The 25,044-nt window shown below is 44.1% G+C and overlaps 1 protein-coding gene across 3 annotated transcripts in view; it reads right to left on the bottom strand.

Moving 5' to 3' along the window:
- Positions 1–24,393, bottom strand: part of SMARCA1 (SWI/SNF related, matrix associated, actin dependent regulator of chromatin, subfamily a, member 1) — a 62,946-nt gene extending 38,553 nt beyond the window's left edge. The window contains exons 1-8 of one of the 3 annotated variants that reach the window (XM_039488826.1): positions 24,218–24,393; positions 16,460–16,546; positions 11,367–11,533; positions 10,490–10,590; positions 10,275–10,375; positions 7,748–7,927; positions 1,002–1,157; positions 608–739 (exon numbers count right to left, since the gene is read on the bottom strand). In XM_039488826.1, the coding sequence (XP_039344760.1) occupies positions 608–739; positions 1,002–1,157; positions 7,748–7,927; positions 10,275–10,375; positions 10,490–10,590; positions 11,367–11,533; positions 16,460–16,546; positions 24,218–24,298 (1,005 nt within the window). In that variant the 5' untranslated portion in view covers positions 24,299–24,393. Of the gene's footprint in view, positions 1–607; positions 740–1,001; positions 1,158–7,747; positions 7,928–10,274; positions 10,376–10,489; positions 10,591–11,366; positions 11,534–16,459; positions 16,547–23,877; positions 24,004–24,217 lie in introns of those variants that run through there. The other 2 variants (XM_039488825.1, XM_039488828.1) reach the window with 2 other exon arrangements.
- Positions 24,394–25,044: the final 651 nt, after the last annotated feature.

Below are 25,044 nucleotides of genomic sequence, written 5' to 3'. Positions count from 1 at the left end.
ACGATAAGGAGGGAACTGTATTTTACCATATGAAAACTTTCTGCGTGGAAGAATTTCAACTGGCTCTACCCAGAATTAAAATGATAGGCAGAAGAGATACGTGGTATCCATGATTTTAAAAAATATTTATCTTGTATATTTATATGGCACCCATTACCATAGTGTCTGAGCACCTCATAATCTTTAATGTATTTATCTTCCTAACACCACTGGGAATTAGGGAACTGAGGCACAAAATGACTAAGATTTGCCCATGGTTACACAGGAAGCCTATGATGAAACGAAGGATTGAATCTGCATATATCAAGTCCAAGGCCACTCTAACCACTGGTTTCAGAGTAGCAGCCGTGTTAGTCTGTATCCGCAAAAAAAACAGGAGTACTTGTGGCACCTTAAAGACTAACAAAAAATATCTCCTGTCTGTGTTTTCTATCATTCAAAGAAGCTTTAGCTCTCAGCTCAGAAGCTCATGCTACAATAAATTTGTTAGTCTTTAAGGTGCCACAAGTACTCCTGTTTTTTTTCTAACCACTGGGTAATCCATCCTCTCTGCAGAATGTATCATCAGAATTACACTAGCAAAAATATATATCAGGCACCAGCTTACATCTGCAGAATTGAAGACATCAGGTAAAAGAAAGTTGAGTAATGCCCACAGTTCATGGAGGTTGTTCTGTAAAGGAGTTCCTGTCAGCAGCAACCGATTTGTTGTCTTGAACTCACGTACAATCTCAGAGAGCTAGGAAAAATAACGAACAGCATTTGTTATCTGTGGCTTAAACACAAAGGGCCAGATTTTCAACTGAAGTCATTGAGAGCTCCATGTGCTCAGTACCTCTGAAATTCAAGCCCCAAAAGATCAAGCTATTGTTTTCAAAAAATGACCTTCAGGAAGTATTTGAATATGACTAAAATATAATCTAACATTTAAAATCTGAAAATATTTTTCTACAAAATGCTCAAGCAAAGGTTAGGAAAAACAAACTGAAATGGAAGTTTACCTTAGATTTTTCATTCTTTATTCTGTGGGCTTCATCTATCACCAAGTATCTCCAGTTAAACTTTTTGAAAACAGATTTCTCCTTAATTACCATTTCATATGAAGTAACGCAAACATCCCACTCTCCAGGCATCATAACATCACGGATAAAAGCAGCCTAATGTAAAATAAGTATCTATTAATTAATAGATATTAAGTAACAACATCATACGTAACTTATTTGGAGCTCTCTGTCACTTATGTCTGCCAATATTATTGAAACAAAAGGTTAACAAGATTTTAAAAAATAAAAGATTAAGCACATATGAAAAAGAATACCTGGAATTACACTAATTCAAGTTAAACAACAAAGGCTTTCAATCTTGGTTTTCAGGGCATAAACTGATCAACAGCTGGAGTTAAGATGAAGGGCATAAATTGTCCCCATTCACCTACGTGGATGTTTCTTCTTAAGCAGAACTATGTATTTTTTAAAGAAATATTTCCTGTTAAGTGATCAGCAGTGAAATAGTTAAATGAGACACATCCAACTATTCAGTGTGCTTTGATATTATAGAAGGGAAAACCTACTAGGTCATCTTGTCCATCCCCTCGGTGGCACGTGAAGGAGTGTTTTCTACAACGCTGTATATTAAATGCCCAAATATTGGGTTAATGTAGATTTAAGGTTGCCCAGTGATGCTTTGTGCATTTCTAGAACGTGGAAGCTAAATTTAGGCCCCTGAAAACCAGGAAATAAAAATAGGTAAGGCAACACAAATGTAAGCCAGGACACACACATGCTACCCTGCAATGCAACCTTAGCTACCTGCAGTTTTAACTCTACCCCCTGCCCTGATGCACGCACTTGAAGGCTGGCAATAGTCACGGTTCCATTATGGTGGTGCAAAGATTAAGAAATTTCCAAGGCAAATGGGGATTCTCTATCTCTTGCAGTCTTCAGATCAAGACTGGATGCCTTTCTGGAAGATCCGCTTTAGTCAAGTAAATTATTGGACTCAGTATAGAATTTCATCCAGCTCTTTCTATGGCCTAAGGTCAGATTAGAACAAGGGTTCTCAAACTGGGGGTCGGGTTGGAGCTAGTATGCAAAGCTGTGACTGGTTCATGACAAGAGCCACATGTGTACCCTGAGACACCAAGCATGCCCCACTGAATTTTGGAGGTTGTATCTCCAGAGGTACATAGGGTCTTCTTATCATGGGGACTGCCAGCAGCCTGGTAGCATACAGTGGTCTCCAGGGTTTAGGCAGAGTTAAGTGAAAGCAAGGCAAAATGTAGATACTGTCTCAAAAGCAATCTGCAGGATAAGAGCAAAATGGTGGTAATATTGTATAAGCATGGGGTAATTTGTGTGGAATAGCCTTAGTATTTGAGTGTAGGCAGCTCCTGTCTAATGTCAAGCATAGCAAACTTTGCCCTGCAAAGCTCTATTCCCAAGGTTTTCCGTGACATTTGTAACGGTAGGAGTGCTAGCATGTGCGTTAGTGGCATGTTGGGCACTGCACAAAGAGGTTGCACTGCAGGGGTGGCATGTACCTTATCTTTGTATTTCCAGGCTTTCAGAGAATTAAGTTTAGTCACACTCCATATTCTGGAAGGGCACCAGGCACCACTGGGCAACCTTAACACTGCATTAGTGAAACTTTGGAACATTTAATTTCTCAGCAGCCCCCACCCACCCATAATTCCTCCCCTGCCCCCGGTCTGGCTCCTTAGCCACCATTAACCCTGCCACAGAATGCACTGGCTGCATGATAGTTCCTTTACTGCCCCTGCATCATCTCATCTTTTTGCCTCCCCAGCAAAGCTCAGTTCTTCCTCCTCAGCCCTCTTCCCCTCAGAGTCAGGTGTCCACATGGGATCTGCCGGTTGAAGAGCTAGGGAAGGATGCAGGTACAGTGCAGGGGCATTAGCATGAATCCATGGAGACATTTTTTTGAAAGGAAGGATACAAGAGGGCACAGAGGCAATTCTCCTCCCTCTGATGAGCTCAGACCCCCTCCTTCCTACCCCTCTACTCTGTGCTGCTACAACACTCCCCCACCACCACACACACTCTACTACAACTCTCCACATCCCCCCCAATTCCTCAGATTCTCCTAACACTACTCCGATGCTGCCCCAAGTCCTACATCATATCCATTGCTCTGACCAACCCCACACTTCCTGCTGTTCTGAGCTCCCTATTCCAAGACCCCACCCCTAAACACACAAATGCTCTGCCCTCCTGCTCACCATTCTAGGTCCCTAGTAAGCCTGGAGGGGAGATGGTATGGTGGTGGGGCTGTGAAGAGTGCCTGCAGCAGCTGGAGGCAGGAAGGAGCCAAAAAGTGGAGATGCAGAGTCCCTACCCCAAATCTGGGCTTAATGTATGGGGAAGAGGCTGACCACATGCATCTGCAGCACAGGAGGCTAAGAGAGATATGAAACAGTCCTTTCATTCACTGAAACGTTCTCAGCTGAATAAGAATTTCCCATAGAAGTGAATACAACCTGCAACAATAGTGTTAGAAGTATGAATTGCTGCAATTCATGAGAGTGGTATTCTCATCCCCTTTTTCCCGTTTCAGCAGTCGTGGGCCTGTGCCATGCACCAAGTTTGCCTAGTCTCAGCTCCCAAGTCCTGACTCTGGTCTTAGCAGTGCATGCTGGGAGCATGTTCAAGCATGCCTGTTCTCAGCTCCCCATTCCATCTCATCATATGCCATGCACTCAACATGATTGTTCTCAGATCCCCATTCCAGTCTAAGCACTGTGGGTCATGTTTTGAAGGGGGACAGAAATAGGTGGTATGAATGTGGGAAGGGTTGGGAGATACCCCATACCCAGATTTAAACTGTCTTTTCTGCACGGCTCTGGCCTGCCCTTTCTCCCTAGAGGCAATGGCACTGGGGGAAGGATGACACTGATGCCCCTTCCCCACTGCTGGAAGCAGCATAGGGAAGATGATAATTTCTGGGTTAATTTGCCAGTCAGGATGCAGTAGAGAAAAGGGGAGCCATAGAGCACCCCGGAGGAATTGTGGGGGAGGGACCAGGTGGCTCCACCTCTCTTCCCCTTAAGTCACTACAGGAGAAAGTGCTTAAGTTCCCCCCTTATGGATCTACTTTGTCACTGCTTCTGAGCTTCCAGAGACCAAGGGTCCTTCTTGGAGAACAATCCTCTATTCATCGAGGGACCTTTTAAAAAAAAAAACGGAAAAAAACAACACACCACACACACAAAATCTCCTTTTTTAGAAAACCAATTCTTTATCAAAGCTCTGTCATAAGCACAATGGTTGTGAAGCGTCATTGTCTGGTGATGTCTTGAATCCTCAGCAGCTGTGCCAGAGCACAACCCTAAGGAGCAAGGGTCAGCAATGACGTAAAGCCTCCACTTTGCAGGCTGCCAAACCCCAGATCCCCTGCTCCACTCCAACAGCACCTCCACAGCTTCAACTACCCATATTACTTAGGCTCTGAGCCAAAAAACTTACAAGACTATGGAAGTATTATGAATAGCTCAAGTTAGGGGGCTGTATTTCTGGAACAAGTGACCCAGGACTTACCTCACCCACCTTGTCTCTCAGAGGAAAGAATTAGCTTTAATAGACCCACTTCTGTTGGTAGAAACGAAGCTTTCGAGATGCACAGAGCTCTTCCACCAGCAGAAGCTGATCCATTAAAAGCTATTACCTCACCCACTTTGTGTCTCTCATACCCTGGGACCAGTACAGCTAAAACACTGCAAGCAACTTGTTTTTCTTGGGTCTTGCTCAGAATGTTTGCATTATCCCAATTACTTCCCAGTCTTTCATTTTCACTCTGGTTAACTAATGTTAGTTTCTTTGAAAATACTTCAAGTAAAATCCGAGTCTGCATGTAGATTTTAGAGCACTTTAAAATATTGCATTTATCGAGTACATGTGGGCAAGTGGGCAACACCTACTGTCACATGCACACATCCTGGGGATGGGCAGAGGGGGTTCAAAAATCAAGAGTGACCAAAAAACACAATATTATCTTTTTTTTATAATTTCATGGTTCGCGCTCCCTTACAAACCCAGGAGGCTCTCAGAGTGTGCTCACAGATTAGAGCTCAAAGGAAAATGGGCTGACCTGAGCAGCTGCAGTTTTCAAAGGGGGGGGAGGCACTTCCATTTTCAACAGAGTGGACTGAAATTGCTGGGATAGAGAGGACTAAAAGTGGTCACATGGAATTGTGAGATACTTCCAGATGACTCTCAGGACCTGAACCAAGCAGGGCTGTGCCTATATGCAAAGCAACAGAGGCTCAGACTCTGGGTCCCTGTCATAAACAGATAGTTAAGGGTTAAAGTCTCTTTTACCTGTAAAGGGTTAACAAGCTCAGTAACCTGATGAACACCTGACCAGAGGACCAATCAAGGGACAATATAATTTCAAATCTCTGTGGAGTGAAGGCTTTGTCTGTGTCCTTTGTTTGGATTGCCCTTCTCTCTTTGGATTTAAGAGAGGCCAGACATATTCTTCAAGTTCTCCAAGGTTTCCTGAAGTATTTTCTTCTATTCAGTATAGTGAGTATTAGAAGGCGGTTTAGTCTTATAATTGATTTCTACATTTACAATTGTGTGTTTGCTGGAGAAATAGCTTTATTTCTGTTGCTGTTACTTTGATTATTCTGAGAAAGGAGGGGCGGGGGAGCCTCTCCAGGTTTATAAGTTAGACCCTGTATTTTTGCATCCTGATAATACAGAGATAGTGTACTTTTTTTTCTTTCTTTAATACAATCTTTTCTTTTTAGAACTTGATTGATTTCTTCCCTTGTTTGGATTTTCAGGGGAAGGGGAGGGGGAAAAGTGAATCCCTCTTTGTTTGATTCAAGGAGTTTGAATCAAGGTATATCTCCCAAGGGGAGGGGGAAGAAGGTGGGGGGAATGGATTATTTCCCTTTGTGTTAAGACCCAAGGAAGTTGGGATCTGTGTTCCCCAGGGAAAGTTTGGGGGAACAGGGAGTGTACTAGACACTGGAATTTCTAGTTGGTGGCAGCTTTACCAGATCTAAACTAGGATTTTAGTTTAGAGGAGCCTATGCAGGTCCCCATCTTGTGAACGCTAAAGTTCAAAGTGGGGAATAAACCTATGACAGTCCCTGCTTAACTCGAGCTTAGACCTCTAGCCCTTCAGGTTTCTTGGATCCTGGGTCCAAGCCCTGGGTTAGTACAATTGCAGCGTAGACACAAGGAAAGTTAGGCTTGAGCCTAGCCTCCAGCACAGGTTACGTTGAAGTGCAGACATACCTGTAGTCGCTGTGGGGACAGACTGTCTGGAAACCCTTTAGGTGTTAACAGAGCCTGAGTCTTGCTGAACATGGGCATTTCATTCCCCTTGGCTTGAGCTATTAACATGCTTACCTGTAGTTTTAAACTTATCTTGAATAATTTCTTCAGCATAATCACCGCCATGCCCAGTGGCAGAGTGGAATGGCTGCCATGCAGTAGCTAAAATAAATCCCAAGTAGCTGAGATCCATGTCGGGAAGACAAGGGCCAAAGCTTGAGCCCCAGGTATTTGTCTGTGCGCACATTAGAAGAACCAGACAATTTTATAAAATGGTAGTTTTTAGAGTGATTCTATCTTGGGAACCCCTTGCTCAAATGTCCTCAAATTTGGAGCATTAACTAAGCCACGCCGCATGAAGCACAGTGAATTTCAAGACCATCTAAGTCAGCATGTGGCTTTTAGAGCACTTATTTGTCTTTTAAACGGTAAGCGAGCTCTCAACCTCATCTATAGCAGAGCTGCTGCTGTTATAATTCACCCAATTCACTCTGTCCAGTATAGGTTTTAAATTACACAGATAATGGCTCTTCCACCAGTTCCCTTCAGAGATTCTACAATCAAGAATTTCTATTGCGCCCATCACCATGTGTTGAGTACCAGTCAAACTGGAATAAGACATCTTTCCATCTTCATTAGCCAAAGTTTTCCTTTTAATATCATCCCATTACAATTAGAATCAAGGAATAATGGAAGCCCAAAAAAGGTGGGGAGAGCAACTACTAGAGAAAGGAGACAAAGGGAAGGTGACAACAAGGCTGAGAAGTAAAGGATATAATCAGTAGAAGGGACAAAGGGAATACAAAAGTGCAGTAGTCACCAGAGAAAGGTGAAACTAAAGGGCTGGTCTACCCTGGGGGGGGTCAATGTAAGATACGCAACTTCAGCTACGAGAATAGCATATCTTACATTGACACACACACCCCCCCCCAAGGGTAGACCAGCCCTTTAGTTTCACCTTTCTCTGGTGACTACTGCACTTATTTCGACTTATCTCCTGTCCTCATGGCACGGGATTGACAGCCACGGATCCCCCATCGACTTCGCTTCCACCTCTCGCCTTGGTGGAGTTCCGGAGTCAACGGGGAGCGCGGCGGTGATCAATTTATCACGTCTAGGCAAGACGCAATAGATCAATCCCCGATAGGTCGATCGCTACCCACTGATCCAGTGGGTAGTGTGGACGTACCCCAACAGAGAAAGGAGTTTAGCAGGTGGGGTACATTGTTCATCAATTTCTTTACAGTTAAATCCCTATCTGTTATTCTACTTTAGCATTTCCTATAGTACCTATTGGCATAGTGTCTAAACACCTTCCCATAGTAAGAAAGTTAAAAGCTACAATATTTTTTCCTCCAGCCAAGGAAAGTACTTCAAACAATTGTATTTCCTGGAACACCAGTTTCTGACATGCAAAGCATAATACCTTTCAGTTGTTCACTTACTCTGGCATCCTTGTCTCCAATAAGACAAACCGCACGTAAAGATGGAACCCAGCGTTTAAATTCGTTCATCCAATTGTGTAAAGTTGATTTTGGAACCAGGACCATGTGTGGTCCAGGAATATTTCGGTAATGCTTCAGATAGCCTAGCAATGCTATTGTTTGCAAAGTTTTACCAAGACCCTACATTAGTGAAGAAAAAAATTGAAATGAAGTGCCATCATAACATTAAGGATATCAAAACTATTTTCCAGCTATTTAATGCTGCTGCTGAAACCTCTTACAGTGAAATGCATAACATGCAAGTCTACAATGGAGATGAATTAAAAACCCATGTTGCTTCAATGTATTATAATATTCAAATTACAATTCTGAATACAGCCATTTTGTGCAAAGAAAAAAATAATTATAAGTGAGTTCCACTGTATATAAATGAATTATAGGGACTTCAATGTTAAATTACAGGATGGCTCAGAGCAAAGTTTAATAAAAAATTAAAGTCCCTATAATATTATGCATCTCTTGTTTGAATAACACAAAAATGTTATTTCACCATTAATGAAACTGCATCTATTTGATCTTTTTATTTACACAGAAAGGGTGGAAAGAGTAAAAAGTGACCTCATTTGCTGAAGCTAGAACATAACATATCCTCTCCTACAGCCCAATCCAATTGTCATTTAAGTGAATGGAAAGACTCATTGACTTTAATGGGAGTCAGATCAGCACCAGAGAAATCTATTCTTTCTTCTATGCACATGTGTAACACTAACTTTAGTAACTTATGCACATATTAATGGGAAAGCAGACCACTGGGACAGATGGCAAACTCCAAGAGGACCTATCCAGGAAAAATGTTTGCCTCTGTAATCAATATCCAAAATGAAGCAACAACCAAAACAGGCATATTACGGCCCAGATCCTGTTTGCCCTAATCACAGGAGAAACTCAGCTAATAGGGACATTCATGCGATTAAAATGAGCTGGATTTGGCCCTATATCGGGGTGGCCAAACTTCTGCCCGGCCCCTGAGCTCCTGGCCCAGGAGGCTAGCCCCCAGCCCCTCCCCTGCTGTCTCCCCCTCCCCCGCAGCTCACTGGCTCCAGCGCAATGCTCTGGGCGGCGGGGCAGTGAGCTCCTGGGGCAGCCAGCTCCTGGGGCAGCCCTGCTGCAGAGCCGCAGCCTGACACAGTGCTCTGTGCTACGCAGTGGCAGCGTGTCCCAGATCCAGCCACTGGTGCTCCAGGCACCGCGGTACGGGGGCACGAGCAGTGGGGGTTGGATAGAGGGCAGGGAAGTTTGGGGTGGTGAGGGTGTGGGGGTGTGGATAGGGGTCAGGCAGTCAGGGGGGAAATAGGGGGTTGAATGGAGGCAGGGGTCCCGGGGCAGTCAGGGGACAGGGAGCAGGGGAATGTGTGGATGGGGCAGGGGTCCGAGGGGGGAGGGGCGGGGGGGTTGGATGGGGCAGGAGTCCCAGGAGGAGGGGGGCAGATAGGAGGTGGGGGCCAGGCCACGACCCCTCCCCTACCTGGCTCTCCATACAATTTCTGAAACCCGATGCGGCCCTCAGGCAAAAAAAAGGTTTGCCCACCCCTGCCCTATATTATAGACTTTTGTGGTATTAAACGTTTTCATAGAAATTGACAACTTCAATGAAGACTTGTTTTTTTAAAGTTATAGTACAAAAAAAGTTAATTCCATTCCACAAAATAAAATATATCAAGCATAACAATTTTTCAGTATTGAAATAGAGCATCAGAAATGCCAGATGCAAAGAAAAAAAGATTTATCTATTTAGCAGCAACAGCAGCATCCTAAGTTAGCTAACAAATCCTGTCTGGCATTTTCTTTCTGGAAAGCATCATGACAGAATAATTCCCATTTTTATTTTTTTAAGACATATTAACTGTATATAGCAGTGGTTCTCAAACTGGGGCCGCCGCTTGTGTAGGGAAAGCCCCTGGCGGGCCGGGCCAGTTTGTTTACCTGCCAGGTCCGCGGGTTCGGCCGATCGCAGCTCCCACTGGCCGCGGTTCGCCGCTCTAAGCCAATGGGAGCTGCGGGAAGCAGTGGCCAGCAAATCCCTTGTCCCGTGCCGCTTCCCCCAGCCCCCATTGGCCTGGAGCGGCAAACCGCAGCCAGTGGGAGCTGCAGTTGGCCAAATCTGTGGACCCAGCAGGTAAACAAACCGGCCCGGCCTGCCAAGGATTTTCCCTACACAAGCGGTGGTCCCAGTTTGAGAACCACTGGTATATAGAATAAGAACTAGAGTCAACTATGCATGTGTTCTGCTCAAATATAGGCACCAGCTTATAACTACGTATGCAATAACTAGTCAAAAGGCTACGAAGCGATATCTTGCTTCAGTAAGTTTATCGTTCCATGTATTTCTTCCTGTTAGAGTAAAATAGTGCACAGAGCATGCAATTTAAATCCATGAAGTCAGTCCTTGGACTAATGAAGGTCACACAGGTACACAAAAAAGATCAAAATAGAATGATTACATAAATTCCAAAAGCTTGCTGCTTACCATTTCATCTGCCAGAATTCCATTAACACCATTCTCATACAAGGAGATCATCCAGTTCAACCCTCTAACCTGGTAATCTCTTAGCGTTCCTCCTTTCACATCTGCAAATGTAAGATTCCTCTAACTAGAAAATTTTTAATTTTATTGTGATCTACTTATGAGATCTTACTTACACCAATCAAAACAAATAGAAAACTTCCAACATGGATACTCACATGAAGGCGACTCCTCGAATCGAACACACACATTAGATGTTTTTCGACTCTCAGACAGCAGCTCTTCATCTTCCTCTTGCTCGGTGCGTCTGTGACGATAACTGAAGAAGGAAGAAAGTTTGCACATGAGTTTGGATTCTAAATCTTTTCATCAACAGAGCTAATGGAATATACTCTGACTACATTTTTGAGAAAACAGTAAATTAGAATAGAAATCACCATTGATCCAGCTAATCTATATTCTATCACCTGCTCTTCCACAGAACCACTTTACCGTTAAGTAATTATTCCCAGATATTCATTCCAGCTCTGAATTACTTAGGCTAAAATCCAGCCCTTTCCTCCTCAGCTATGGTTGTACTGTGCAAGCAGGAAGCAAAAATTCTGCAGGTGGCTGTGTGGGGAGTGAGGCAGAGGGGCATAAGGTACACACGGACGATAGACACACAATCTGCCACTTGATCAGTATATACCATTCAGAAGGATAAGAGAAAATTTTCAGTTGAATGTTCAATTCTAAGAATATTTGCTTGAATGATTACTAAAAATGATTCCAATTTTAAAAAAAATAATTTCCAAAAATAGCATTTAAGTGCCTCATATTAAAAAAAAAAAAAAACCCAAATTAGGGGGGAAGTTTCTCTCTCTCTCACACACACACACACACACACACACACACACACACACACTCACACTCACACTCACACTCACTCTTTCTCCTGTTTAGTACTACATCATTACTTTTTCAAGGAGTTCTGGCATACTTAAGCCACAATTTTTCAACTGCAATTTAAAGATAGATAATAAAAATACATAATTAGGTTGAAAAAATAAAAGCTTTGAACTTTGACATAAGAATAGAGATACGAAAACATACTCCCCAGCTGAAAGTAAACTCTGTTTTTCATCTTTCTTTATCCGTGGTCGTCCCAATTTGACTTTCAGTGGTGATGTTGGAGATTTCTGTGCTGCAGGCTGAATAAAATGTGCAAAAAGTTCCGTCTGCTTCAGGAGAAATTCAAATCTTTTTGCCCGATCTGTTTTCTAAGTTACAAAAAAAAAAAAAAAAAAAAAGTGCATCTTTTCCCCATCAACAATAATTTTATTTATGTTAAAACAAGCAACTTACATACTACAGTACTGATCCTGCAGAGCAATCTGAGCAGGTGAACTTTGCAGGAAAACTCCATACAAATGTTACATACATGAGATTGACAAAAATTATCTTTTTTTTTATTCACAGTGAGGGATGAAATCCTGGCCCCACTAAAGTCAATGGTAAAACTCCCCATTTAAGTTATTGTGGCCAAGATTCCACCTGAGAAGTGTTTGCACTGACTAGTAATATGTTGCTGTTTCAAAAACTAAAGCAACTAATACACAGTCCTGCTCCCACTGAAGTGAATGAATTTTTCTGTTGGACTTCAGCTGGAGCAGGGTCAGGCTCTAAATGTTTCTTAAATCCATGAGTCATACCTGCTACACTGTATTTAATAGACTATAAATAACAGTTATAACAGTTTTTAAAGAAGACAGCAACTAACACCATATTATTTTCCTGTCAGTTCTTAAACAGTGTTTACAAAAACTTATGCAAAATTACATGATTTCACAAAGAAATTGAAGTTCTTTAACCTCTCAATACGTGTTTGTTTCAAACACTAAAGTAAAAACATAAATTAGTATCATAACTTTCTTAAGCAATACGTAGAAGATTCCTCTAAAGAAGAGCTGGGTAGCTGTTAGATGCAAACAACAGTAGTTTATCCGTGGCAAGATAGCAAGATTCAAAAATTAAGCTGAAAAGATGCTGATACATCCTTTTTGCCACATGAGGGCAATATAAGTTTCACACAAACTCTTCAAATCTTGATGGCAAGCACAGTTTAACAATCACATAAGACCAAGTCTTTCTAAAAAGCCCAGTACAAATACCATTATAGTCAGTTATTATTCCCCCTTGAATTTATAGCTACTGAATTGTTTTTGTATAAAGGTATTTAATATTGCTGGCCTATACAATTTTAGTAGTTTTCATATACATATGTTTGTTTTTTTTTAAAGAGGTTTTATATAAAAACATGTACAATATTATTCTGCACTGCATGAAAAATGTGCAAATAGCAATAACGCCAGTTTATAACTAACCACAAGTATTTGTTCCCAACAAATTAAAAAAAATCAAATTAAGGTTTTTAGATGTTTGTTCCTACAGTTTCTCTTACTCACTTTATGATTTCTTTCTAAAGAGATGTGTTCTATAAACAGTACATGACACACAAAAGGCATATAAATGTACTGACCCCAAATGTATGCTTCCATTCTCCTCTCCCCAATTCAATGAAACATCACATTAGTGGGAGGCTGGACAACTCAGAGGATGAAAAATGGGATACAGAGTATTGGCTGGTTCAAATCCAGCCCAGGTCTGCAGTGATATTAGCATGGACATGCCTACACAGCCTGGGGCAACAAACCTCCCAGCAGGGGTCAATAGACTTGCGTTTGTAGGGCTCACAAGAGCGTTCTTAAAAATAGCCATGCAGTTAGTGCTTTGAAGTCGTGGCTTGGGGTGATGCTCAGGCTTCAAGACCAAAACCCTGCCTAGGCCTCAGGGCCTGAGCTCCAGCCCAAGCCACAACTTCAACGTGCAGTCAAAGTGATTCAGCCCCATCTCAGCTGATTTTAGACCAATAGGAAGAGCCCCACTAACCCAATAAATCCAGGCTGGGAGGCTTGCTACTGTGGGCTGTGTGGACATACCCTTGATGGCTTTGGAAAAATGATATCAAAAGGGATCAGCTGCCTTTTATAACTATAACAACTCTTGGCCTCTTTGTTGACAGCCTCAGAGACCAGGGCAGCACAACACAACAACTGCAGAGCAGATGACAGAGAAGAGCAGGGCAGTGGGGCTAAGGGACTAAGGGGCAACAGCAGCAGCATCTTCTGTGCATGCTGCAAGTGAGACAGTGCAAGTGAGACACTGACAGCACTCACAGTGCAAGTGAGTCACTGACAGTGGGCGTGGCCAGCAGCAGCAGGGCAGCGAAATAGCCCAAAATACCGCAACCCACAGCTGCAAAAATAATCTGACACTGCCTGTTAGAAATAGCCCAACTGGGCTCGGAAACCGCATACTTGGCAACCGGATCAAGCTAAAAACTGAAGAGAGATTATATACCTCTACCCCGATATAACATGGTCCTTGGGAACAAAATATCTCACTGCGTTATAGGTGAGACCGCATTATATCAAACTTGCTTTGGCCCCTATAGCGGGAAGCGGAGCACCACAGCTGGGAGGTGACAGAGTGGAGTTGGCTGGGGCTGGGCTGCTCCGCTTCCCACCACTGGTGAGTGGGGGAGGGAAAGGATGCCCCCGTACTCACCTGCAGCGGGAAGCGGAGCAACACGGCCCCAGCCCACTCCACTCTGCCACCTCCCAGCCGTGGCATTCTGCTTCCCGCCGCAGGTGAGTGCGGGGAGGTTGGGAAAGGACGGCCCCCGTACTCACCTGCGGCGGGAAGCACAGCGCTACGGCTGGGAGCTGACAGAGTGGAGCAGGCTGGGCACGGGCTGCTCCGCTGCTGCTGGTGAGTGTGGGGGGGGATCCCTTCCCCCAAACCCTCTCCTCCGAGCATTACAGCTGGGGCCAGGGCAAGGGAAGCGGAGCAGGCTTCTACCAGCCCCCCGCTAATCTCTGGGCCACTCTGGGACTGCGGGGACCCCAAAAGTGCCCTCCCACAGCTCCTGCCCCCCAGACCTTTGGGGGGAGCCCCTGACCGCCCCCAAGACCCTCTGCCCCTTATTGAATTCCTCGGCCCCGGCCTAGCCCGGCACCCTTAACATGCTGCTCAGAGCAGCGTGTCAGAGCTTTACCGCCTTGTATGGGAACCCGCGTTATATTGGTGTAGCAGTGTATTACCATCTCAACCTCTAGAGGTGGTCTCTCCAGAACAGGATTGGGACTCTCTGTGGGGATGATGTAGATAAATTTGTATTACTGCTGCCCATGCCTGTCCTGTGAGTAAATAGAGGCATAAACTTCTAACATGCCTGAAAACGTGGCCTAAGTAGAGATGAGACAATATATTACTCGGGGCTACATTCTGCCTGCCTCCTACACAGGGGAGGAGAGCACAAGGATACTCCTCCCCAGCTCGTGCAGCCTACACAAAAGCCAATCAGAATGCCTGCCTGGGTTCAGGGATCTGACACTGCTTCCTCCCTGTTGTCTTTGGGGGAGCTGTAAAATGGTGCCCCAATGTGTGTGTGTGTGTGGGGGGGGGAAGCAGGAAAAGAGATAGGGCCTAGATATGCACGTTCAGCCTAACACTGACCAGAAGAGCTGGTCAGACAGGCAGAGGGAAGTAAGCTGCATCATACTACCACCTCCAGTGAAGTACCCTTGTCTGAGGGGCAAAATGAACCTCCAATGAACTCAGATAACATCTCCAACAGAGGAGAGGGAAATAAAGCAGTCCAGGGTCAAAAGGTATAAATCAAACTGATAGATGGCGATGCTGACTGGGAACAAAGCCAACCACACCTGATTTTTAGCCAACACTTTTACAGGTTAGACGATATTAAGGGGTGAACCCTGGAAAATAATATCTCAGTTCTATTGCTTTATTGCCTGACTGCTGAAAATACAGGCTATTTGATGCCTATTCCCTCTCTGCTTCCAAGGAGCAGAAGTGTACTATTTAGAGAAGACTGGATCCAGGCCACATATCCTTGCAAAACATAGGTGGTACTTTTGGGGATCAGTTATTTGTATTACCATAGCACACTGATTTTCTTTCTAACCATTGACCTGTGCTTAGCACTTAAAATGAAGTATTCACTCAGACAAGCAATCATTTCCTTAGGCCTCTCTGGCAGTGGATCTCTGTCCCTGTTCCTATGTCATCTAGCATTTCCGTCGGATTCCACCACTCTCTAGAAGAGCATTAATGAAAACGTTGCAGGCCATTGGTCACTGGCATCCACCAAAATCTGACCCTGTGAGTGACATTCAAGAGTGGGCCTTATATGTTCTGTTATGGGTTTCCTCTCTTAATGTCCTGATTATCTCTACTTTCCTGTCCAGCATTCTCCGTTCCCAAAACCTGACCTGGTGGATCATAGTCTGCAGTGTTATGTTGTGGAGGCTGCGCAGATTTAGAATTATTTGGTGTTTTCAGGGACGTAGTGTGTGAACACCAGTTTCTTGTTTTTCTCCTATTTAAGAAGTGAAAACTCTCAATTTGTGTATACAGAATGCAGAGCTATGAAGTTATTTGCTTTGCATTCTGAAAGCAGTACAAAATTCTTGCATGGACTCAGGCCACACAAAATCAAAATAAATAAATATATATTGTATATGCTGCTAATATCTTTTCTCTTTCTCTCCCAAACCTAACTCCCCTTTGTCATGTGCATTTTAGATTCTGGCCCTAGTTTAAAAGTATGCCAAGCATTTCATCTGTCTTGTCCACCCTCCATGCGCCCTTGTTAGATTCTGGATGTTCACATCAGTGTGGGTGAGCCGTGCCCATGTGTCTCCCTAGGTCACAACACACTCTGGCTGCCATCTCATGTATCCTAGCTTTCTTTCAAAAATCCTTAAGGGCTGCATACACGTCCACATACATAGGGGTAACCAAAGTATACAGAGAGGGCAATATCTTGGATGGATTTGTGAAAAGTTAAACCCCACCCACTTAGGCTTTCAAAGTGTATACCTCAACCCTCGGCAAACAAGTCAGTTTCATGATTCACTATCTCCCAGCTTTGAAAATTCCCCTGCACATAGAGATGTACTTTGAGAGAAAATATTAATTAAATACAATTCTGTTATCCTGATTCTATTTTCCTTCCCTCCCACTGACATCCTGTCTGCAATTTCTTGTTTCCTCCCATTGTCTCTACTTAGCTCAGTCAAACAAAAAGTTAGCCATCTGTTATGCTATGAAACTACACTTACCATCTTCTCTTCATATTCTGGGTCAATTTCTTTTTCGGGTCTAGATGCCTTGGGCGGAAGTTTGAGTTGAAATGGAGGATCATTTTTCTGAAATTCAAATTTTAAACATTAATATCAATACAGTGAGCTACTGAAGCAAGAGAGTTGCCAAATTAAAAAGAGTGTGCAGACTTCAAAAACAGTATCAGAATTCTTTGTTGTTGTTTTTTTTTAAATTCCCAAGCACCAAACATAAAGGAAAATAAGCACTGAAAGAAAATGCACCATCTCACCCTAATCAGAGCCTGAAATCCATGAAGAAATAGTCAATGAAGGGCTGATATGACCAAATAAAAACCTAGAATTAGCCTTATCACTTCCTATGCATCACCTCACAAATAATCCCTCAATTCATCCTGGGAGTGGGAGGTTTGTTTACCCATTGGAAAGGCCATGGCTTACAAAACTGTCAGCCTGATTCCTAAATATAAAATTCCTAACTGTTTACATTTTTGGCAGCTGGACCCTGATCTCCTCCCCTCCCCTGCAAGAGAACAGTGCAAGGTCTGAGATAAAGGCTTAACTTGTCTCTACCATACACATCAAAAAACACAAATTAAATTTCATAGATCCCCTCCAAGGGACACACTCAGCCACATAAGGAAAAGAAGTCTGTAATTCAGGGCAAATAGTTTAAGACATTGTGATCGCAACTGCTCATTTTCATGCTTTACACACTTTACAGATATTCACAAAAATACTGGACAATCCTTATATACACAAAACTTCTACTAACTTCAATGAGAGTTTTGCCTGAGTAAAGATTGCAGGTTTAGGAACTTGTATGGCCTTTCAATCTATTATTCAAAAAGATACAAGAATTCTTATCTGGCAGGTTTTTTCCAATTGAATTTAATAGTTTTAAAAATATGTCTTTTGCTCCTGCAAAAAAAAGTTTAAGTACTGGCCTTTTTGATGTCTTAACATTAGAAAAGGTGTATCTGAAAGGGTGTGCATCATTTCGAATAATTGCTTAAAAAAGGCTTTTTAAAAAGTTATCTAAGATATTCAGATTTGATGCAGTATGTCCTCCATGCACAGTGAGCCCATTAATCATATGTTGTACAGCTCCTAGCACAATAGAGTCCTGACCTGAATGGCCTCAAAGCACTATTGCAATATAAACATTAAACAATATATCTGAAGGTTTGGTTTTTTTGGTTTTTTTTCTTTAAAAAGGCTCTCAAGGTGTTCCCGGCAATTACAGACCAGTAAGCCTAACTTCAGTACCGGACAAATTGGTTGAAACAATACTAAAGGACAGAATTATCAGACACATGGATGAACACGATTTGTTGGGGAAGAGACAATACAGCTTTTGTAAAGGGAAATCATGCCTCAATCTATTATAATTTTTCAAGGGGGTCAAACAAACATGTGGACAAGGGTGATTCAGTGGTTTGGACTTTCAGAAAGCCTTGGACAAGGTCCCTCACCAAAGGCTCTTAAGCAAAGTAAGTGGTCATGGGGTAAGAGGAAAGGTCCTCTCATGGATTGGTAACCGGTTAAAACATAGGAAACAAAGGATAGGAATAAATGGTCAGCTTTCAGAATGGAAAGAGGTAAACAATGATGTCCCCCAAGAATCTGTACTTGGACCAGTGCTGTTCAACCTTTCTTAAATGATCTGGAAAAAGGTGTACACAGTGAGGTGGCAACATTTCTAGATGATACAAAATTAACCACTATAGTTAAGTCCAAAGCTGTCTATGAAGAGTTACAAAGGGATCTCAAAACTGGGTGACTGGGCAACAAAATGGCAGATGAAATTCCATGTTAATAAATACAAAGTAATGCATATTGGAAAACATAATCCCAACTATCCAAACAAAATAACGGACTCTAAATCAGATGTTCCACTCAAGAAAGATCTTAGAGTCATTGTGGACAATTCTCTGAAAACATCTCAATTTGCAGCAGCAGTCAAAAAAGCTAACAGAATGTTAGGAACCATTAGGAAAGGGATCGGCAATAAGACAGAAAATATCATAACACCTCTATATAAATCCATGGTAAATTCACATCTTGAATACTGAGTGCATATCTGGTTGCCTTATCTCAAAAGATGATGTATTGGAATTGGGAAAGGTACAGATAAGGGCAACAAAAATGATTAGGTGTATAGAACAGCTTCTGTATGAAGAGCAATTTAAAAGACTGGAACTTTTCAGCTTGGAAAAGTGATGACTGGCGGGGGGAACATGATAGAGGTCTATAAAATTATGACAGATGTGGGAGAAAGTGAATAAGGAAATGTTATTTACTCCTTCACATAACACAGGAACTAGGGGTCACCCAATTACATTAATAGGCAGCAGCTTTAAAAAACAAACAAAAGGAAGTATTTCTTCCCACAACACACAGTCAATCTGTGGAACTCTTTGCCAGGAGATGTTGTGAAGGCCAAAACTATAACAAGGCACAAAAAAGAACTAGATAAGTTAATGGAGGATAAGTCCATCAATTGCTATTAGCCAGGATGGCCAGGGATGCAATCCCATGCTCTTAGTGTCCCTAGCCTCTGTTTGCCAGAAGCTGGGAGTGGACAACAGGGGATGGATCACTCAATGATTGCTTGTTCTGTTCATTTTCTTTGAAGTACCTGGCATTGGCCACTGTCGGAAAACAGGACACTGGGCTAGATGGACCACTGGTCAGATCTTGTATAGCCATTCTTATAAGTTTGGGTACTAAAACTAGACAAAACTATGCTGACAGTTTAAAAAACCCTAAAACTTGTAAATGGAACCAATTTAATACTGAAATCTAAGAGATGATGAAACACTGAATTCAATGAGCCATTTTCACTTGCTTTTCAGATAGCCTGGTAATTTATTCAGCTCTTGAAAAAGCTTAGCTAGCTAAACACGCCCACCTGTTTTTAGGGACACAAATCGGAGAATCAGAATATTTATGCTAGAGGATGTCTTTTTTGGTTTGGGCATGAATGTAGGACTTCTCTGCCTTACTTCATTATGCTTGAGTTCAGTATATCAGCTACAGTACATGAGAGGGTATATTATTGTTTTACTAAATTTACAAAAAATCCCATGAGTGCAGCATGCCATAAGTATATGTAGAGGGTGGCTAAGGAAGAGTTTAAATGCTGCTTCATAAACCACTAACACTTGACTTCTGCGCTGCAGGGCCCAGATAAGTATTTAATGCTAGTCATTTGTAATATGTTAATCTACCATAAAAGACCTAAGTTTTTTTTCAGTCTCGCAGAACAGTGGTTCTGAACCAGGGGCCCAGGGCCCTCTGGGGGGGCTGTGAGCAGGTTTCAAGGGGGCCGCCAAGCAGGGTTAGCATTAGATTCGCTGAAGCCCAGCGCCCTGAGCCCCGCCATGCGGGGCTGAAGGCAAAGCCTGAGCAATGTGGCTTTGCAGGAGCCCATGTGGCATGGGGCCTCGGGAAATTTCCCTGCTTGCTACCCCCAAATGCCGGCCCTGGCTTTTATATGCAGAAAACTAGTTATTGTGGCACAGGTGGCCTGTGGAGTTTTTATAGCACGTTGGGGGGGCCTCAGAAAGAAAACGGTTGAGAACCCCTGTCATAGATAACACAGTCGAACATCACGACAGCTCACGTAGGGAAAAGGAAATTAAAATAGAATTCTTATTATTAAAACACAAAGTGTAAATACAACATTACTCAACTCTACTTTGGAGAGAAGACTACTGTCAACACTAATATTGGACACAATCTTCTTGTTACAGAAGACAAGTACTCCTTCTAACAGACAAAAGTGAAAATGACAGCATCAAATGTCAGATGCTTCCTGCAATTCTTCTAGGAACAAATGAAATGGGTAAATACAAGTGACTTGTCTATCTACCTGCAGTGAGCAGGATACTTCTCTTGGAAAGGGAAGAATTCTAGATCCTTGTTAGAAATAGCTTGTAGCCTATATGGCTATGAAAGAAAACCCCACAAATGAAAACTAATGCAACACTGCCTTCCCAAATCTGAAGACAGATGGCTCCAGTACCTGCCTCTGCTACTCATAACTTTTCCACCAGCAGAGTGATATTTGCCAAACTATTTCAGTGTCACTTTGGATCCTTATCGGCAACAGTGAAAGTAGGCTTCAAAACAAGAGCTGGGAGTCGCAAGTGTAACAGACATGAAATAATGGGGAGAACATGTAAGAAGTGTAAGCTGGGAAACAAGTGCCCAGCACATTATGCCTTCCAGAAGCTGATGTGGAAGATAGAGAACCCAAGCAGACTCACGGGACAAGTACCTGCTAACATTCCAACACCCTTTTCTCCCCGGAAGTTTAAAAGGGTGTAGAGAGTGCTATATCTCTCATAAAGATATTGCTCCTTGTTTGTTGAGACAAATGGAGAGTGGAGGTAAGGATCATGTTTGTACTTGCCTCTGGGTAACAGTTACTAGTTTATATTTTGCTATTTTACTGGAAAACAAGTAAAATACTTCCTCTTATACCACCAAGCACATACCCTAATCAGTCACTTAAACACATGAGCTTATATTCCTAAGTATAGAATGTATTCTTACAGGTCTACACAGAAACTTTTGTTGGTACAGTAATGTAAATTACAGGTTTGATTTTTTTTTTAAACCATTTCTATACCAGGAGAAGTCCTAAGGTAGACACAATTATATGAGCAAACAAGTGCTGTTCATTCAGGGAACTGGTATAAGCTATAGCAGAAAAAGAATACCAATACAAGCAAGCACCTTCTACAAAGAGGGTTTGCTATATAGCATACTAGTAAGCTTTGTCTTGAAGACTAGCCTTAGAGCATTGGTTCTCAACCTGGGGGCCACTTGCGGCCCAATCAGCACACAGCTGCAGCCCATGTGCCATCCTCAGGACCATTCAGGCAGTATATATGTTGTGTGCATGTGGCCCACATAACACAGAGAGAGCTGCATATGCAGGCCACAATGGTAAATAGGTTAAGAAACACTGCCTTAGAGAATATATTCAAAGCCTGTGTAGTTTAAGCATCCCATAACAGGGAGGACTATCCAAGTATGTCACAATTTTAACATTATAACTTGAGTAACCCCAGGGATCCAAAACATTTTCTCTGACAATCTCTGCTCACTAATTAAGCGAAGATGCTAACTTTAGGCTATGGGAAAGCATTCCAGCTAATGGGAAAGTGCAACAGTGCATCCTAAACTGAATCAGTCATATGTCTGGCCACGCAATGGGTGGGAGTAAGAAGTACTGCTGATTTTGTTGTTTTTTACTTTGTCTTTCCTATGTGTAAAGAGCATCCATCTAGGTGCCCTTTGGTAGAGAGTTCATATACAAGAAAAAAATCTATTTCAAGCAACTAATGAAAACCATATCAAATTAATACAAGCATTCAACTGGCTGTTTACAAGTAACACAAGGTGTAAATAGCATAGTGACACAGCTTATCATTATCTAGGATTTCCAAACACTAACATGTACCTGTGCATTGTATAATGTCACTTGTGCATCTGAATTGCAACCCAGCCCTGGGGGCACTTTGCTAAAGTGAAATCTGTATGAGATGTAGCTTTGAATTTCTCAGCTATTCGTGGTTCCAGCTGAACTAGTACTAAACAGCAGCAACCAACTTTGTTTTGTTAGAAATGTGTGACCTTCTGACATATACGCAATGCTAATACAATATTTAATCCGCCCACTATATATGTCAACTTCTCCTGTTCGGTCTAGACATTGTGTCAGGTTTTTTTGCCAGCTGACAGATGGAAAACTTTATAGCACAAATTGTACCCTGTAGGTAATTCTTGCTCACACTTTTAACTCCTTTACTGCTCCTTAGTCTTAATGTTACAATTACACATTGCACAATTCACAGCCAACTAAATAATTTTTTCACATCTTCGCATACTACTACATCATGTTTTTTCCACTTCTCTCCAATAGCCTAATTCTTCCACCCAATACATCCAGAGGTGAAATTTCATCATTTGGAGCTAAATTCTGGTCACAGTGAAATCAAAACTGCTACCATTCAGTGGAAGAGATTTGGTCCTTCAGGGTTAATCCTAAAAGACTTTTGAAGGGATTCATTCTTATGACTAAATCTTATTTTCCAAATGACACCTGAAAATGTCACTTTTGACATTCCTAATGATCGCTCAAGAGTCCTGGTTTAGTATCTTTTCAGAAAACTGAAGGGAAGAGGAATGAGACAGTCACCCATGCTCTCTTGAGCATCTTGCTTTGGATCATGGAAGCAATTTAAACTGCATTTGCAGAAGAGAGCAGCTCTGAGTGGCAGGAATAACAGAAAAACCTGAAAGCACCAAGACACCAGCAAACAAACTCCCACCAGTCAGTTATTGCTATTTTCACCCCTCCAAACAGCATTTAGCCACTAGCAATCCACCCTCTACCCCTTTGAGCCAGATACATTAAGCAGTTAGTGGGGGAGGACTGAAGTATCATACACTTTTGAAGGGGAGTGGGAAGTGTATCCCAACAGCTCAAATCTCCCCACATCCCTGGCACTAACTGTTTACACAAGTTTAGCTAAATGGCCATCTAGGTCCCTTCTCCCTCACACCCATTGAGTGCCTCCAATTAAACCCCAATGGTGCAATTCACTCTCCCAGCCACAACCCACCCACTCTCCAAATGTCCAGCTTTTGGTTATGCCACACAGCACCCTGTCACTGCTCCCCTCCCGCATGGGCAGACAGGACCCCTCCCCAACTGCAGTTCTTCACCCAGCAATAAAGTGGGGGGGAGGGGCTATAGATGGGACTGGTAGTACCCCAAGGGGAAGGCTGACAGACAGGCAGGGGCTGTAAGGGTCCATGGATGGACTGTGAACAGGGGTATATGGAAGGGGCTGATGGGCTGTGTGCAGAGGTAACATATGGGTTGGGTGGGAGGGCACAGAGATGGTTGCCAGGGTGAGCAAATAAGCTGGGTTTATGGGTGGGTCGTAGGGGATGGATCGGGCTGAAGGTACAAGGGATGCAGACAGACTAGGGGCACAACCAGGGCTAGTGGTACAGGGGGGTACGGATAGGCGGGGGTGTAGATGCGGCTGCCAGGTTATAGATGGGCTGGGAACAGGGAGTCGATAGGGCTGGCAGTATTGGGGGAAGGGGGTGTAGATGGGTGGGGATATCTGGATAGGGCTGAAGGATGCAGATGGGCTGGGCGCACAGGCGGGTACAGACAGGTTGGTGTGTAGATGGGCTGGGGGCAGGCAGTACCGGGGAGAAGGGGTGTAGATGGGCGGGGGATATTGGATGGGGCTGAGGGCACAGCCAGGGCTAGCAGGGGAAGGTAGGCAGATCTGTAGATAGACTCAGGTTACACGGAGGCTGGGGTGGGCAGGGGCCCAAGGAGTCTGGGGCAGGTGTCGTGTATTAAAGTAGCATCTTCTTACAAAATCTGTTTCTTCCAATCTACGCGTATAAATAACTGCCGCGGACAGCACCTTTCTACAGGTAGCGATCGCACATACACTGCGGGGCAGGGAGCTGCTACCTGGAGGCATTTGCCACCTCAGGCGGCAGTTTGCGACAACGGCGGTTTCTCACAATCCGTTCTGTACCGGGAGCCCCTTCCTACGCTACACCGGCCGGGGCGGGGGGCGAGCGGGGCCGGGGCAGCGCGGCGGAGGGGGCTGCAGCAGCCGGCCGGGGTATCGGGATGGGGCTGGCAGAGGAGCAGGGCTCGGGCGCCCCCGCCCCGAGGACTCCGACGCCCGCCCCCCCAGGCGGTACCTCCTCGGCGCCGGGCTCCCGCGAGGCGGCGGTGGAGGTGGATGGCTCCTCGCCGTCCGAGCTGGCGGGGCCGGGGTCCATCTTGTGTCGGCACCGGCTCGGGGTGGGGGGCCCCACCGCCCCCAAAACACCGCGCGGCCCCGCCCCCTTCTCCCGCTCCCTGCAGAGATCGCGAGATTTCCGAGGCAGAGGCTCTGCGAGAGCGGCGGACGGCCCGGGAAAGGGAATCCGGCTAAGCGGCCGTTACTGGGCATGCGCGGCAACGCTGAGCGTGCGCGGTGGCGCTTGCTGAAGCCGCTGCTCTCACCCGCTGTGCCCTGCGGGATGAGGGGAGCGGGCTGGAGCAGAAGAGTCGAAATACCGGGAATGGGGGAGGGGCGCGAGGCGGAGAACGGGGCAGAACCGCGGCCAGGGCTGGGGAGCGGGAGGAGCAGGTCCCGCTAACCAGTCCTGGCCTTGCTGAAAAGGAGAGTCGGGGAAGAGCTGGTTTGTCCGTGTTAAAACACAACCTGGCACCAGCTTTGTTGAGACGCTCGAGCAGGGCTCGTCCTTTCAAACAGGGACTTGACATGTGGCGTGGCGGGCGGTGGGGGGTTCTGGTGTCTGGGATGTGCCTTGTGCATCCTCACGGTAATTCACCCACTTCGGGTCCAGTTCTAAACCTCAGCAGCGACCTCGGTTTGCGCAACGCTAGGCAGAGACTTGTGACAGTTTGGCAATTCTCCAAAGAGTCTGACTCACTCTGGGTGGGTGGGTGTCTGTGTGTGTGTGTGTGTGTGTGTGCGTGCAGCACCTCCCCGCAGAGTGACCTGAGCATGCTCCATCCC

Source organism: Mauremys reevesii, linkage group 9, assembly GCF_016161935.1.
Source record: "Mauremys reevesii isolate NIE-2019 linkage group 9, ASM1616193v1, whole genome shotgun sequence".
Taxonomy (NCBI): Eukaryota; Metazoa; Chordata; order Testudines; family Geoemydidae; genus Mauremys; species Mauremys reevesii.
Note: the sequence above shows the minus strand (reverse complement) of the source record. Positions and strands in the feature narration are given on the sequence as shown.